The sequence below is a fragment of the Panthera uncia genome, chromosome B1, assembly GCF_023721935.1.
Source record: "Panthera uncia isolate 11264 chromosome B1, Puncia_PCG_1.0, whole genome shotgun sequence".
Taxonomy (NCBI): Eukaryota; Metazoa; Chordata; class Mammalia; order Carnivora; family Felidae; genus Panthera; species Panthera uncia.
Genome location: NC_064811.1, coordinates 2,347,443 through 2,364,044, shown reverse-complemented (window position 1 = coordinate 2,364,044; position 16,602 = coordinate 2,347,443). Strand labels below are relative to the sequence as shown.

The 16,602-nt window shown below is 57.5% G+C and overlaps 1 protein-coding gene across 4 annotated transcripts in view; it reads right to left on the bottom strand.

Annotated features, from left to right (window-relative positions):
* Positions 1-16,602, bottom strand: part of RGS12 (regulator of G protein signaling 12) — a 116,921-nt gene that overhangs the window by 72,546 nt on the left and 27,773 nt on the right. For all 4 annotated transcript variants that reach the window (XM_049630213.1, XM_049630216.1, XM_049630217.1 and 1 more), the window contains one exon: positions 5,078-5,194. In XM_049630213.1, the coding sequence (XP_049486170.1) occupies positions 5,078-5,194 (117 nt within the window). The remainder of the gene's footprint in view (positions 1-5,077; positions 5,195-16,602) is intronic.

Genomic DNA, 16,602 nt, shown 5'->3' with positions numbered 1-16,602 from the left:
TCTCAGTCCGCATCAGGTTTGGGGGTCAAGGTTCAGGGGCCTCATAAATTGAGCTGGGAAGTAACCCCTCTTCGTGTATTCCTCTGCCCGTTTAGTCTGTTGATTTGTGTCACCGACTTCTGCTTCTGCCCTCATTTCTGCCAGCTTCCCCTTCCCGCGTGACGTTTTTACAGCTCTTCTTCTCACCCCCAGACGACTTTCCACTTCCCTTCCCTTCTCGTACGGGCATCGTGACACCACAAACGTCGCCGTGGGCACCCGTACCCGCACGCCACGGGTCAGAGGGGAGGCCCGCAGCGTCACTCCCGACCCCCACAGCGACTCTCCTTGGAGCGACGGGTCGCGTTCTCCCACATGCACGGGCACCACCCGCTCGCCGCTGGTTTCTAGTACGCTGGCTGTGGCACAGGACACACTGTTGGAGAGTCCTCCGCGCCTACGCAGACCGGCTTTATGGCCCAGCACGCGCTCAACGTTCAAACGGTCCAGGAGGGGTAGAGAGCGGGCCATCGGGTGCAATGCCGCACGTCCGTCCGGGAGGCCAAGTTGGGAGTCGTGCTGCTCAGATCCTCTCTTCCAGACTTTGATCTCCTGCTCCAGCCGCCAGTTGCGAGGCAGGGAGTGTAAAAAACCTCCCGCCGTGTCAATTAGTCCGCTCCTTCTCCTGCTTCTACCCATTTTTGCTTTAGGTACGTTGAGACCATGTTACTGAATGCATACAAACTTCAGGATGAGAACTTCTCACTGCCTCTTACGATTCTGAAGGCTCCCTTTTTAGCTCTAGGGATGCTTTTTGCCCGAAAGGCCCCGCTGGCATTAATGCGACTGCCACTGTTCTGATTAGTACTGCTCAGTGTGTCCTTTTCCAGTTTTTTGTTTGCTTTCTGTGTCCTTAACTTTTGGATGTGTCTCTAGTAAAGAAAATAATCAGATTTTACATGCAGTCTGACAATCTTTTCTTTTTAACTGGTATATCTGATTCATTTAAAATCGGTGTTCTTGGGGCGCCTGGGTGACTCAGTCAGTTGAACGTCCGACTTCGGCTCAGGTCATGATCTCGCAGTCTGTGAGTTCAGGCCCCGCGTCGGGCTCTGTGCTGACGGCTCGGAGCCTGGAGCCTGCTTCCGATTCTGTGTCTCCCTCTCTCTCTGTTCCTCCCCTGCTCTCACTCTCTCTCTCTCTCAAAAAAAATTTTTTTTAACAAAAAATAAAAGCGATGTTCTTGGGGCATGAGGGTGGCTCAGCTGGTTAAGAGTTCGACTCCTGGTTTTGGCTCAGGTCACGATCTCGCGGTTTTGTGGGTCCAGGCCCCGCGTCGGGCTCTGTGCCGACGGTGCGGGGTCTGTTTGGGATTCTCTCTCTTTCCCTCCCTCTCTTGAAAATCAAGGACGAACCACACCTTCACCCTCTTCCTGAGCACTGACATCACCTGGGGCTTGCAGTCCACTCACCTCCCAGCGCTCACACTCGTGGCCACGCTGTGATTTACTCGTCTACATTTTAAACCAAACAAAAAAACAAAACAGCTATTCTCGTTTTATGCAGTCGCCACTCATTCGGACTGACTCACACGCGTACTGTTTCATCACCCCAGTTGACGTGGGTCCCCAGGCCTGCAGAGCTCTCCACCTGAGTCTCCCTCCGGGGAACCCAATCCGAGCTGCTGGTGTCCCGGACGAGGACGCGAGACAGGACTTACGCAGAGGAGCGGGGCTGCTGGTGGCCGGGGGGGCAGGGGCCCCTGGCGGGGGGCAGTGAGAAGAGAATGTTCTGAGAGGCCCAGGATGATCAGGCACCACCTGAAGGCTGACGTGAAAGCCGGTGCCTCTGGGGAGGGGACCGTCCGAGGGTGCGAGGACCAAGAGGTCGGGGACGGCCTCCCAGGCTGCCGAGGACACCCGCTAAAGAGTAACAAAGAGAAGTACAGAGAGACAGTGTGTTCAACAAGCTTCCCTTAGAAACAGGTGACCAGCGACGAGTGTTCAAGAAAGGTATTTGCAGCTTGTACATTTTGAAACCTTTGGGCAAAAAACAAAAGAAAACAAAAAAAAAAACAAACTTAGCAAAGATTCACTCCTCTGTCTCCCAATGTCCCATTTTAACAAAAGCGAGAGGTCCCACACGTGGTAGAAAGACCACGGCTTTGCAGCCTAGCGTGTGGCCTAGAAGCTGCTGTTGGAAGTCCCCGCGGCTCAGCTTCCTGACCTGTAAGACAGAGAGCACGACGGTCTCCTCGCGGAGCTGACCTGAAGGTCAGAGATCAAAGACCGAGCTGCCCGCTGCCCGCTGCCCGCTGCCCTCGATCAAGGGCGCAGACACTGGTGCACACGCGGGCGGCAGGAGGGCCCAGCGCTCTCTCTTGGGCGAGGAGGAGTGAGCGGGAGCCACGGAGCCCGGAGGTTTGACCGCGGGCTGCCACCGCGAGCCGGGCTAGGGCCACTTGTCACCCCTGGGAGGCTCAGGCCCCTCCCACGAGCCTTCTCCCAGAAAAATGCAGCCAACGGCTGGCCAACAGGCTGACCCGAGAACGCGGGCTTCGCCAAGACCCCCTTCCCTGGGAGCCGTGTGGCTCCCAGGGAACACACAGCGGAACACACAGCGGAACACACAGCGGAACACACAGCGGAACACACAGCGGAACAAGGCCCGCACTCGGCACACTCACCTCTCTCCTTCCACCCAGCGAGGGGCCGCACCGGAGCCACTTCTGACCGCTGCCGACCCAACGCGGCCTGCTGGCCTGCGCTGCCCCCCGGTTACCACGACACCACGGGCAAGGTGCCCCCCCCCCAGCTCCAGCCTCCAGCCTGCGCCCCCCTCCTGCTTCTGTGACCCACCCCCAGACTCTGACGACCCTCCCACATCCAGCCTAGAAGACAGGGCGGCTTCAAAGACCCCTTCTGCCTCTAACATTCAAGCATCCCGGTTTCACATCAAAACACAAACGAACCTACTACTGGAAGCAACAATCAACCGAGGCCTGTTAGTTCCAGTTTATTGTCAATCAGCCTGTAAGAACTTATCTTATTTAGAATTAATTTTTAAGCTAGAACCAAACAGATGTTTGCATAACCGTGTTCACAGCGCCAAACGGTGGGAGAAACCTAAGTGCGCGTCACCAGAGGGATGGATAAACACAACGTGCGATGTCCACACGACGGATCACGTGGATAAAAAGGAAGGACGTCTTGACGCCTGCCACGCCGTGGACAAGCCTGGAGGACGTTATGCTCAGTGAAACGCGCCAGACCCAGAAGCAGAGAGCCCATGTGATTCCATTTTCACAAGGACCCAGTGTTGTGAAACACTAGAGCCGGAAAGTGTGGGGCTCCAGAGACCAAGGGAGGGGGTGGGGAGCCAGTGTTTCACGGGCACAGAGGTTCAGTGCTGGGGACGGAGGGTGGGCACGGCCACACAACACTGTGAATGTCCTTTTTTTAATGTTTATTTCTTTTGAAAGAGAGGGAGAGAGAGAGAGAGAGAGAGAGAGAGCTGGGAAGGAGCAGAAGGAAAGAGAGAGAATCCCAAGCAGGCTCCGTGCTGTCAGCACAGAGTCTGACATGGGGCTCGATCCAACGAACGGTGAGGTCATGACCTGAGCAGAAACTACGAGTCACAGGTGCCCTGACGCCGTGACTGCTCTTAATGGCGCTGAACTGGACACTTAAAAAGGGTGAATTAGACATATGTGTAACGAATGACATCCTGAACAAAGGTGGGAATAAGCCACAAAGATTTTTCCAAAACATTCACTGACAAAGCACTCGTGTCCAGAACACACACACACACACACACACACACACACACACACATATACGTACATACAAAATCTGAAACTAGGAAAGGATGTGAATAGGCTAATGCAAAACGGAGAAAACTCGAACAGCCCAAGAGCCTCCCACGGACCACTCGGCCTCACGCACCATCAGTGAAATGCCGGGTAAGACCAGACGCCATTTCACCGAAATGGAAACTTCCCAGCCCGCCAGCACCAAGGGCGGAGAGGAGGCGTGACGGGCTCACACGCCGGTGACCCTAGCCTGCGTGAGAAGGGTCACCGAGACTGGCGCGTGGCCACGCCTATCACCGGCATTCTATGCCTGGGAAGCCCTCCCTCCCGCATGTGCCCACGGGGCCCCGGGCGCAGGTTTCCAGCTGCCCAGCGGGGGGCCGTCCACGGCGGGGCGGATGCGAGGCCGGGACGCTCACAACAGACGCCACAGCACGACACGACGGGACTAAAGCCTGCGGGTCAGGCGGCGTTTGAAGGGAGGCGGAACAAGACAGCCGGTGCCACGGCCCCTGTGCAGACCGCCAGGCCGAACGCACGGTGAACCGCAGAAGGGTCGGGGCCGCCACGGGTCCAGGGAGAAGGGAGGCGGCCTAGGCGGAGCACAGCGGTTCTCAGGGCCGCGAAACCCCGCCTGTGACACTGTGATGGAGGCGGCGTGACATCACACACCTGTCCACAGCCTGAGAACGGAGAGCACAGAGAGCGGCCTCTCACGCGAGCCGTGAACCTCACAGGGACACGTCCGCCCGGCCCGTCGGCCGACATGCGCCATGCCGGTGAGGGGGGGGAACAGCCGGGGTCACGGGGGGGGGGGGGGTCGGGGGCTCTGCACCTTTCTGTGGTCCTAAAACCGCTCTGACAGCCAAGTCCATTCATCTCTTTAAGGAACATGGATAAAAGAAAAGAACTCGGTATCTGTGGATCGATACGCTGTCTTTAGAGGGGGGCGACGAGAGGCCCTCCCTCGGGATTCTTGTGAGGCCGAGTCAAGTTCACGTCTACCACGTTTACAGCAAGGCACGGTGATGTCCGCAGACTCCTGGGGCAAGAGGGGCAGCGATGAGACAGGAGACGGTCCGCAGACACGGGCGGGGGCGGGTGGGGGCAGGGAAGGTCCGGATGTGCAGGAGAGGCCCCCCACACTTGAAGATCAGGGCGACAGCAGGAGAAGGAGGGAGGGGAATGGGTGAGGGTGGGATTCCAGGAAGATTCAGGCGTATCTGCACGACCGACGTTCATTTTTAAAAACCTGATGGAGAAAGAAAATAACTAAAATTCAATTACCTCAAGATCATCAAGGGAGCGAGTGATACTAAATCTCTTGGATCTTCCAAATGATCTCCGAGCAGAAGCGCGCTGAGAAGTCTGAGTGCGTCCAACTCCCCGCCCAAACTTTGAGCCCTAAACACAAAGAAAAAGTACATCACGTTACCTTCTCGGGAAGAGAGGCTGAGTTCTGCCTGACACCCTGCCGTGGAGACGAGAGGGTCGTCCCGGGTTAATCTCATGCTCTGTACGAACGACCCCGATCCAAAACCCAAAGTTGAAAATAAAAGTCACCCCAGGATCTCCACGCATCCGCTCTGCCCCTGAAGCTCGGCGCCCGGAGACGAGCCCCGGCTCACGCCTGCAAACCGCAAGGAGGGTTGTGCCGGCTGACCGGCCCCCAAAGGCTCTCACCAAAAGAGCAAATGAAGAACCACGGACGAATAACTGGGGAAAACATAACGGGTGTGGCCAGAGAAGTAACTATTAATGTAAACGTTATGCTTTTACATAATTTCACAGGCATCCGAGGAAATTGAAGAATCCCCAGATGGTCAGCTGGTGTCTAAAGACCAGACCAACTCAGGTGCACAGGACAACAGGCCATTAACACGTCTTGTTCTTTCTCTGGGAAATGACCAGAATTAATTCACTGTCATTATGGGATTGTCACTTCCCCAAATGTGATCTGGGTCCAACAAAGAAGGCCTCCCATTTTAAACGTAAAAGGCCTCACAGCTGAAATCTCTGATATCCTGGGTACTCGAAACCCTAAAGTGACCAATTTCAGGCACAGAAGAAGTGAGCGTGTTTTCTGCAAACTGGGAGGCAGGCCCTGACCCCCTCTGCCCTCCTCCTGCACGAGAACCTCGGCCGTCCTGCAGGGAGGCGGCCTCGCCTCACCGCCTCGTACAGCTCTGGGGGCTGTCTCGGCACCAAGCCGTCCCCACACACGCCCTCGCTCCCCCCCTGTCCCCGGACTGCACCTGCACCCGGGCCACTCGGCTGCCTAACACCGGGACCGCCGTCACCCGACGTTCCTGACACAGACTCGAGGGGCCCTCCAGTCACAGTGGCCTCCGAGGGGGCAGCGGCCCTGAGGCCACCGAGCCCTGGCTCTCCCTCCTTCCCCTCCCGGCCTCCCCCCGGCTCCTTCCAGCCATTGGCCGCTCCCCTCACGCTGTGCTGTACTGACACCCAGAACCCGGCTTCTCACCCCTGCCCCCCAATCACTCAGGCCCGAACCAGAGAAACGAGCACCTTATTTTGAATCCTTTCATTTTTATTAAAAAGCCACATAGGTGTCGATAGCAACGGCCTTCACTTCGCCTACTCCGTGTGGCCACGGGGCTCTCCACAAGTGTCTCCAGCACGGTCGCGGGCACAGGAGCACGGGGCGCCCGGGAGGAGCACACGACAGGTCTCGGGCTCCAAGCAACTCCCCGTCTACAGGTCCCCCTGAGAGGCTACCCGTGGCTGCAGGCCACACTCTGGAAGAAACCAGAGGCCCCTGGAGGCTACACTGAGGACAGTGACTGCGGGTCAGGACGGCTGGGAGGCTGAGAAAGGGCCTCACTCCCAGGGAGAAGAGAAGGCCAGGCTGGCAGGAGCAGAGGCCAGGCTGGAACGCAGCGGCGGGACAGGCAGGGCAAGGCCACGCCGCACACGGCACTGGCACGGACGCTTCAGCGAAGTCGTCCGAAATACAGCGCGTAAGCTCAGGAACCGGCAGCCTGTTGGCCACGGGGAGCAGAAGAACTGACCCAAGAAGCAGCGGCAGAAACAGCAAAACGGGGCAGAAGGGGAGGGAGAGAGAGAGAGAGAGAGACGGAGAGGGAGGGAGGGTGAGGGAGAGACAGGGAGGGAGGAAGAAAGAGGGAAAGAGGGACAGGGGAGGGAGGGGGAGGGAGGGGAAAGAAGGGAGGGGAGAAGGAGGGGGAAGGAGGGACGGTGGGGGTAGGAGGAAGGGACGGAGAAAAAGAGGGAAGGGGCAGGACAGGAGTAGGGGAGGGAAGGGAGGAGGGAGGGAGATGGAGAGAAGGAGGGAGGGCAGGAAGGAGGACAGGAAGGAGAGAGAGAGGGAGGGAGGCAGAGGGAGGCAGAGGGAGGGAGGGAGGGAGGGACTGTCTCAGGGACAGCATAAAGGGCAGGTGTGAAGAAAAAGGGCGGGACATCCGAGGGTCGCACCTGCAGCCGCCGCTCGGAGTCCTCGGGACGAGTAATACAAGTACCTCGCGAGCCCTAACATCCCACCAAGAGCTCGAGAAGCCGTCTGTCTGCACGCTGTCACAGCAAAGGCACCTCTCCCTCTTCCTGTGCGCATAGCGGATGGTGCTGTGCGCGGGGAGCAGGACAGCAGCTGAGTGTAACAAGGGACAACGGGTGCAGGAGCACAGAGAGGTGACCACGACACCCACACCCCCAGAGAGGAGCCCAGGGGACAGCAGGTGGAAAGCCGTCACCCTGAGCGGTCCCCCGGTGAAGCCGTGGGAGCCGCGACGGGCCTCCCCCGTGGACCGTGCCGGAGCTCAGCCGGGAGCTCCCGCTGAGAAATCAAGTTGCACAGAAGATCCGCTCGTCCCCTGACAGGGCTGGGTGGCCTGTGCGCACTGCCTCTATGCTGGTCTCAGGGACACTGCTGGGGGTGGGGGGGGGGGAGCCTTGTGGCTCCCGTTCAGACCCAGGTGCGTCCCGGCCTGGTGGCCGGCACCCCAGGCCCTGGCTCTCCGACACTGTCCGCACCCGCCCGGCCTTCTGCCTCCTGCTGTTTGCTCACCGGGCTGGTTCCCTGCCAGCAGGTGACCAGATACGACCCATTCTCGAGAAGAATTTGTCTAAGAAATTTCTTTTTCAAAAGATAGGCAAAAGCTGATTCTATCTATAAAAAATGTATCCGGAGCCCGGCCATCTCTTTCCAGACCACTGCTCCCCCTGGCCCCAGGGCCAGTGTGGGGTGGCCAGCCCCCTCTGGGGTCCTCCCCCTCCCCCGCCCTGCGCTATGTGCTCCCTGACACCTGCCCGGTACCCCTGCTCAGCACCCTTCAGGGGATGCCACGCAGCGGGTGAGGCCTGGTTCCTGCCGTCCAGACCCTTCCGGGCACCCGCTTCGCCACCCCGCCTTTGGCCATGGCCCCCAGGCTCCTCTTTTCAGAGGCCACCGCTAACTGCACTGGCTGCGGGGCTGCCCTGGGGCCCCCTCCGAGGCTGCTGGTTCCCCCCCACCCCCGCCCCCGGGGCACAAAGTGGCCCAGGAAGCAGGGCCCTCTGTCCTCTGAACACCTCCTGCCCAGCACAAGAGCAAGAGCCAAGGAAGACGAGTCATGCGGGCACCTAAGTGCCCAGCATCAGGGGGCCCAGGGCCGATGGGCCAGGGAAGCCAGCAGCCGTTCGAACGCGCGGCCACAGCCGAGGTGAGCACGCGGCAAACGTCAGGCCGTTGCTAGAGCAAGGGCGCCTCCACACGCGTACGAGGCGAGCCCTTCGCACAACTCACGTGTGTGCTGTTCCAAATCCTCATCTGGGGGGAGTGGGTAGGGAGCACGTGGCTTTGTGACAAGACCCAAGTGTAAGTTTTAAGCCCAGGAGGCTGCAGACGACACCCAGGCCGGGACCGGGCCACCGCATGGCAGCCGACACCTGGTCCCGCACGCAGACCCGCGGGCTTTTGAAGCGTAAAGGAGAGAGAGAAGCTTAACAAGCGAGCGGACAGAAGAAAACCCCTGCCCAGAACCGAATGGGGGTGGCCGCACTCCAGCAGTTCACCGACGAGCAGAACCTCGGCATTTGTTTGCTTGCTTCCACCGCCCCCTTCCCGTGTGAAGACAGAGAAGTTCCTGCGGGAACGACCAGGAAATGCCCGCGGACTCAGCATCCCTCGGGCACGGAGTATTCACTCTCCCCACACGGCACCAGAGGGGACATGACACGGCCAGGACACCGGCCCCCCTTCGGCACCAACTCCCCTCTTCAACTGCTGACAACTCAGCACAAGTACTGAGCGCTGTAGTAGTACTCAGCGCCAAGTACTACAGGAGGCGAGGGGCGACGCCAGGTCACATGTCACGTCCGCGTGGCCCAGCCACAGGGAGCAGGCTCCATCTCGCTGCCCCGAGAGCCACCTACAAAGCCTGACTCCAGACGTCGAGATCACGGCCGGACCGCCAGCGTCACCTGCAGCAGCATGAGGCCAGGCTTCCGGAAGAACCAGAGGGCCCTCCCGTGCACCGGGACCCCGCGTAGGATTCGGAGAAGCCGCCCACCCGCTACGTCCGCCTCAAATCGTGAACGGCGGAGGGCCCCTCGGGGATGCCTTCACGCGTCCCGGCCAAGGCTGAGAGGTGTCGGGGCCTCTCCAGGGTGGGAACACCAGCAAACGGGGGAAGGCAGAACCCCACGGCCCAGGGTGCCAAACTGCCTCCGCAAGAGTGCAGCCACACTGAACCGTCCCACCGAGCCACCACTGGAAGTGGCTCATTTCAGCACAAGCAGTGACCTAGACCAGCCAGTCCAACCTCCTCAATCTCCCCGCAAGAACGCGGGAGCCAGTGAGGCACCCGCTCAGGGTCGCCCAGCCGGAGGCCCGGGGCGAGCCGGGGACCTGCGTGTTTCACTTACGATTAGAACTAGAAATTCCGAACCCAGGGTCTAAACGCTAGACCGTCAGCCCCGGTGGGGCCAGAGCTGTGTTTGTCCTGCTCGCATAACGCCCCCCACTTCCCACCGGGCCGGTACACAGCAGGTGTCAGGAAGCACTTACCGAACAAGTAAACTCTCACAAAGGAGACTATTTCTCTTCCGTGTCTTACTTATGTGTTTTTGAGAGAGGGAGAGAAAGCACACAAGCAGAAGAGGGGCAGAAAGAGAGAGACGGAATCCGAAGCAGGCTCCGGGGTCTGAGCTGTCAGCACAAAGCCCGACGCGGGGCTCGAAGTCACAAACTGTGAGATCATGACCCGAGTCGGATGCTCAACCGACTGAGCCCCCCAGGCGTCCCTAAAAAGGAGACTATTTAGTTCAAAATGGAGACCAGATCCTCTGAAGGTTTTTCTAAAAAGAGGGAACATAGAGAATTTGAGAGGTAAGACTTCCAGCCGACATATTTACGGCTCCTGGCGTATCAGGCAGCGTCTAGGCAGACAGCAAGACCACACCGCGTCTTTCAACAGGGACAACTTCATGGAAAGAACCTCTAACCAGGCGTCAGAGACCCGGAAAGGCAGAAAAAGATCCTAAGAGGTCAGGAGACGGCCGCCGTGGGAAAGGACTGCACCCCCAGGGACAGAGGAAGCAGTGATGTAAACTCAGCAGCCAGATGGGGGGAGGGAGGGGAGCGCTGGTGGGGGACCCAGACCTCGGATGTGGCCACATGGTGCCTGAAGGACTATGAGACTGGCCCAGGGGGAAGGGGGAGCTGAAAACTGGTCTCAGAGGCTACAGGAGGAAGAACTGCTGGGCAGGGGTGAGGAGCTGCAGGGAGCAGACAGGAAGGGTCTGGACCTTCCTCCTCCCTCCTGGCCACTCCCCCAGGACCTCTGGAGACAGAGCCAGAGGGGACCCTGCTGGCCAGGGGAAGGGGACACAGACCCCAGTGTCCCAGAGCTGATTACAGAAAAGAAGCTCTAAAAATAAATCTAATTAAATAAATCTAATTTTTAAAAAAGGGAGTTATAGGGGCGCCTGGGTGGCTCAGTCGGTTAGGCGTCCGACTTCGGCTCAGGTCACGATCTCGCGGTCCGTGGGTTCGAGCCCCGCGTCGGGCTCTGGGCTGACGGCTCGGAGCCTGGAGCCTGCTTCCGATTCTGTGTCTCCCTCTCTCTCTGCCCTCCCCCGTTCATGCTCTGTCTCTCTCTGTCTCAAAAATAAATAAAACGTTAAAAAATATATATATAAAAAAAGGGAGTTATAAAATTTTACTGAAAGAAAATGAAGCCTAAGTAAATGGAGACAAATACCAATTTCACGGATAGGAAAACTCAACATTCTAAGGATGTCAATTCTCCCATGGGTCCACAGACGAAAATACAATTGCAAAAATACGTCAGTGGCGTTTTGGAGAGTTTACAAACTTACCGTAAAATCTTACATGAAAGAGCAAGGCTCAGCATAGCCAAGATAAGGTAAGGAGATCTGGCACTTCGGATCCAGAGACTCATTACCAAGCCTCAATTTCAAAAGTCAAGTATTGGTGGAGGTACGGACATGGGAAACAGAGCACACGTGAGTAACAGCAGCCCCACAGTCATCCGGAGAGAGAGGAAAAATCAGCTTGCCACCCACCTTATTCCATTCTTAAAGATCACCTGCAAAACAATTTTAAGACAAAAAGAAGAATATTCCTGACCTCGGGATAGCGATGAGGTCAGGAATCAACGCTGAAAATCGTGAGAAGACTGACAAGTTGGTTGACATTAAGGTCAAGAGCTTCTGTTCATCAAGTCCCCACAGAGCAAGCGGAAAACACAAGCCACAAACGGACTCAGTGTATGTGCGACACAATCGTCGCAGGATTAGCAGCCGGTATCTGTAGCTTCTACAAATCAAGAAAAAAGAGAACCCAACACAAGTGGGCACAGGTGTGAGCAGGTCCCTCGGCAACGTCTTCACGGGCAAAGCCACGGTAGAGTGTCATCTCCCAACCACTAGACGGGCAGGAAAGTCAGAAGCCCGGCGGGCGAGTTCCGGCAAGGACGTGGCGCCGTCTGGCGCTCACACTAGCGGCCCGGGACCGTCGGGAAACCGAGCCGGAGAACCTGGACCCACCGTCTCCCGGTCTTGGACTCGGCCGCTAAATTACGAGGGAACAGACAGGGCAAACTCTGGGACAGATTCACCTCCCCGGGGCCAGTCCTTACATCTCAGGGATGAAGTGAGCATATCTGGGGAGGGGCCGGCCGTGTCCCCCTCCCTCCGGACACATCTGTCTACACTGCAAAGCGTAGGAGGGAAAACCCAGAGTCCTCCCTTCTGTCTCCAAGGTCACTTGCTCAAAGAGCCAGGGTCTCTGTCCCCTCTCAGCGTGCATATAAGCTCCCCGATTCCCGTTTTCAGGTCTCCTCACCTACAGCACAACCCCGGTGCGTGTAGGGCGACACCCGACGTGGCTGCCGTTGCAACGGCCCAGGGGTAAGGATCGAGCGCCAGGCACGAGTGTGGTCGTTGTGAGTCAGTTATTAAACCTGTCCCCGCTCCGGAGACCCGGCGTCTCCCGTCAACACGAACGAGGGCGGATACTAAAAACTGTGCGAAGGTGAGCAAGCACCGGAACGGCCCCCGGGGGCCTCCTCCGCCCGCACAGCCGGGGACGCAGGCGTGAGCAGGAAGCTCAGCAGCAGCACCGCCACGTCTCCGCCAGCTCAGTGCGCGTGCGAGTGTGTGCACTGCTGCGGTCACGGTGGAGACGAGGGAGCTGCCGACGGCGTCGCGGCTACAGCGGTGGAACGACACGGAGCGATCACCAAACAAGTTGTCACCACTGTTTACAAAGCCCAGAGGGCAGCACAGCTACAAGCTACATAACCACCGCTGCGGGACTCGAACCCTGCTGACTCCCGCAGGAGCGCCGCGGCCGCTGAGCTCTCAAGGCGCTGGCCTTCCCTGGAAACCACACAAAACCACAGCAGGGCGGTAAGCGGTGTCTCTGTCCCTCAGCCCCCGGTCCTGCCTCCCCGGGAAGCTCCCCGGCACCTGACCCGCATCCCCACAGGGCCCCGATCCCCCCCGCGGCGCTCCGCTGCTCCAAAGGGGCTCCTGGCGTGGAAGGGGTGCGCAGACCCGCGGAGGCTCCCCGCACTGTCGGGTTCGTGGGCACCGGCCACCCGCTGACTTTCCCGGCCCATCTGTTTGCTTCCCTTCCCTCCGATTTGGGGCGTTGTTTACACAGGGTAGGTAATGAGCAAAGCCGCTCTTTGCAGAAGGATTTAAATCACGGAGCCTTAGTTGTGGCCTCTTCAGTATTCTCTGGAACTTTTATTTGCAATCTATTTTAAAACTTCCTCTCGGGGCGCCTGGGTGGCTCAGTCAGTTGAGCGTCCGACTTCGGCTCAGGTCACGATCTCCCGTGAGTTCGAGCCCCGCGTCGGGCTCTGTGCCGACAGCTCAGGGCCTGGAGCCTGCTTCCGGTTCTGTGTGTCCCTCGCTGTCTGCCCCTCCCCCGCTCACACTTTGTGTGTGTGTCTCTCTCTCTCTCAAAAGTAAATAAACATTAAAAAAAATAAAAAAACAAACAAAAAAACTTCCTCTCATTGTGCTGGGAAACTGCACAAGACCTGTCTCTCGGGCCCAGTCCCCTCCTGGCCTGACCCCTGCCGAACCCATCACTGGCTGGGCCACACGAACCCAGCCTCGGGCATCCAGTGCCAGGCCTCGCACTCTGTTCCTAGGAAAAGAATGAAGAAAAATCATTTTTTTCTCCAAAGGAATTATTTTTAGCAGGTAAAATATGTTCGTATTCCCGTGATAAAAACTCAGAATAACAGAAGATAAAACAAAAATGTCCTGGACCCATCCCCAGTTTTGCCTTCCACCCCCGAGGTAGCTCCCACTATCGGTTTGGAGCACTTCCTTTGAATGTTTTCCCGTGTATTTATATATAAACATATGTACACTTTATTTTTTTAAACAGATGTATCCTGTAAAACATAGGTTTAGTTGAGGGGTGCTGAATTTTTTACACAAAAATGGGATTACGTTGACTATGCGTATTTCTGTGGCCTTTTTCACCTCGTGTGCCGGGAGGAGCCTCCCACAAGGTGGTGCGTGGACCCACCACGCGGGGCGGACGCCTGACACGCCACGGGAATCTTGCTGAGCGGCTAACGACTACCTTCCAGCCTCCCTGCAGCGGGGCTGTCCCGGGACTCGGCCGACCCACCCGGCACCGCGGGAACAGGAACACACTCCGGCCGTGGCTCCCTGCCCGCTGCAACGTGGGCATGACGCTATTTTCTTTTTTTAATTAATTTATTTGAGAGAGACAGACTGAGCGGAGGAGGGGCAGAGAGAGAGGGAGAGGGGGCTACTCTCGCGAGCACGGGGCTCGAACTCACGACCCCGAGATCATGACCAGAGCGGAAATCGAGGCGGATGCTTAACTGATGGAGCCCCCCCAGGTGCCCCCGCGTGACACTGTCTTGTACCTGGAGTTTGGGTGAGGGTCACGGGCAGGGGATGGCAACACAACACAGAAGGAACAGGTCCTCGTAAAGGCGCGGCCTCTACGCCAGCGTGGCCTGCCCACACCTTCTCGTCACAGAGGACGCACTCCACATACAGCGTTTAGGACACTGTGAAATTAGTCCTGTGGTAACAGTGCTGAAACTCCTATTACTTTAAACACTTTTTTAATGTTTTCTTATTTATTTTCAAAAGAGAGAAAAAGACAGCGAGCAGGGGAGGGGCAGAGAGAGAGGGAGACACAGAATCTGAAGCAGCTCCAGGCTCCCGGCTGTCAGCACAGAGCCCGACAAGGGGTTCAAACCCACGAACCATGAGATTACGACCTGAGCCCAAGTTGCATCCTTAACCGACAGCCCCCCAGGCACCCCTACTTTTAAATGAGTCCATGAAGTTAACAGCATTTTTTTTCAGCATTTTTTCATCTTATTTGATCAGAAAGGTATTTTTTTTTTTTTAATTTATTTTTGGGACAGAGAGAGATAGAGCATGAACGGGGGAGGGGCAGAGAGAGAGGGAGACACAGAATCGGAAACAGGCTCCAGGCTCCGAGCCATCAGCCCAGAGCCTGACGCGGGGCTCGAACTCACGGACCGCGAGATCGTGACCTGGCTGAAGTCGGACGCTTAACCGACTGCGCCACCCAGGCGCCCCAGAAAGGTATTTTTTAGGCTCTCACCAACACTGCCAGTTTGGAAGGACTCAGCCCTAGCGGGGCCCTCCTGCAAAGCGGCAAGCCTCTCAGGGGCAGCGGTCCCCAAACACTGTGCTCCCAGGATGCCCCTCATACAAATCACTGAGGCCCCAAGAGCTTTTGTCTCCGTGGGCATCATCTATTGACAATTTCCATATTAAACCGATATATTTAAAAATTTTTATTAATTCACTTCAAAATAACAACAATAAATCCTTTAGGTAGTATCAAAAAATAACATGTTTTCATTTAAAAATTTTCCAAAATCCATTATGTGCAAAGTTTAACAACGGATTTTCCTACTTAACCAGATACTTTAATTAATGTTAGTCTGAGGATATCAGTTTTCAAAGAAGCAGAATTAAACATCCTTAATTCGAGTTAAATGTAGCTGAATCATTTTGATGACACAGACAGCATTTCAGGGTCTTGGATTTTCTCTTTCCCGTCAACCCCTCTCTCAGTCACACGCTCCCTTAGTGCATCCTGGCCACGGACACCCAGCAAAAAGAAAATCAGAGTAAACAGAGCGGGAAATCATCTACTTATAAACACCACTTAGCTCTCCCACGGTGTCACCGGCTCAGGCCCCACCTGCCCAGGCCCCACCTGCCCGGTCTGTGCCTCTGCCTCCCCTCTGGCCTCCCCACAGGAGGAAGAGTCAGAGCCCCCGGGGCTGGCACTCCTGTTGTAACCAGGACAGGAAGCCCCTTCCCCGTGGCTTGCTGGCCTCCAGGCTTCCGCTGGGCGGGGGGGGGGGGGGGGGGGGTCCCCCAGGCCTCGAGGGAGGGAGGTGTCACAGTTCCAACAGGAGCTTGCTCTGGTTTTGGACGTCTTCCAGGCAGTGGTGAGCGGTGCTGCGCCGTTTTTCTTGGGGACAGCCGCCCAGTCCTGCAGTGGCTCCGACGGGTTTCTACACTGTCTCCGTGGGGACAGAGCACTCGGTCAGCACCCAGAGGCGAGGCGGGCAGCGTGGCCTTGAGGGGCAGCCTCCCAGCTTGCAGCCTCTCCCCTGCTGGCCTCTGCCTCGCCCCTGCTGTGGGGCCTGCCCCACGGTCCCTCCAGGCAGCTCACTGCCTTTGGTCTAGTTAACACTTGTCCACTCTGTTTCCCTGCTCCGATCCTGGTGTGTTTTCTGTCTCCGGGCTGCAGCCTAATTCTGCCAAGAAGCATGGGAGTAACTTGGGGCCCCCACTGTGCGGCACCCCACTCCCGCCCCCCCCGTCCTCATCCTGACAAGCCTCCAGGAGGGACACCAGGAGACCACCCCCCAGCCTCTGGAAGCTTCTGCTGCTACAGCAAGGGAGGCTGTGGGATTAGGCTGAGCTAATGAAGGAGAATCCCTTGAGCAAGGTAAAAAGCAAGAAGCATGGGAGTAACTTGGGGCCCCCTCTGCGCAGCACCCCACTCCCAGCACCTCCCTGCCATTCCCAGTGCGGCTCCCTCTCGTCCCCACTTCCGGGCATGTCCCCCGCGCCCCCCCCCCCCCCCCCCCCCCCCCCCCCCGCCTCTGGCCCCATCCTGACAAGCCTCCAGGAAGGATGCCAGGAGACCACCTCTCAGCCTCTGGAAGCTTCTGCTGCACAGCAAGGGAGGCTGTGGGATTAGGCTGAGCTAATGAAGGAGAAACCCTTGAGCAAGGTAAAAAGCAACTGATAACCTTCAAGAGATTATGGCA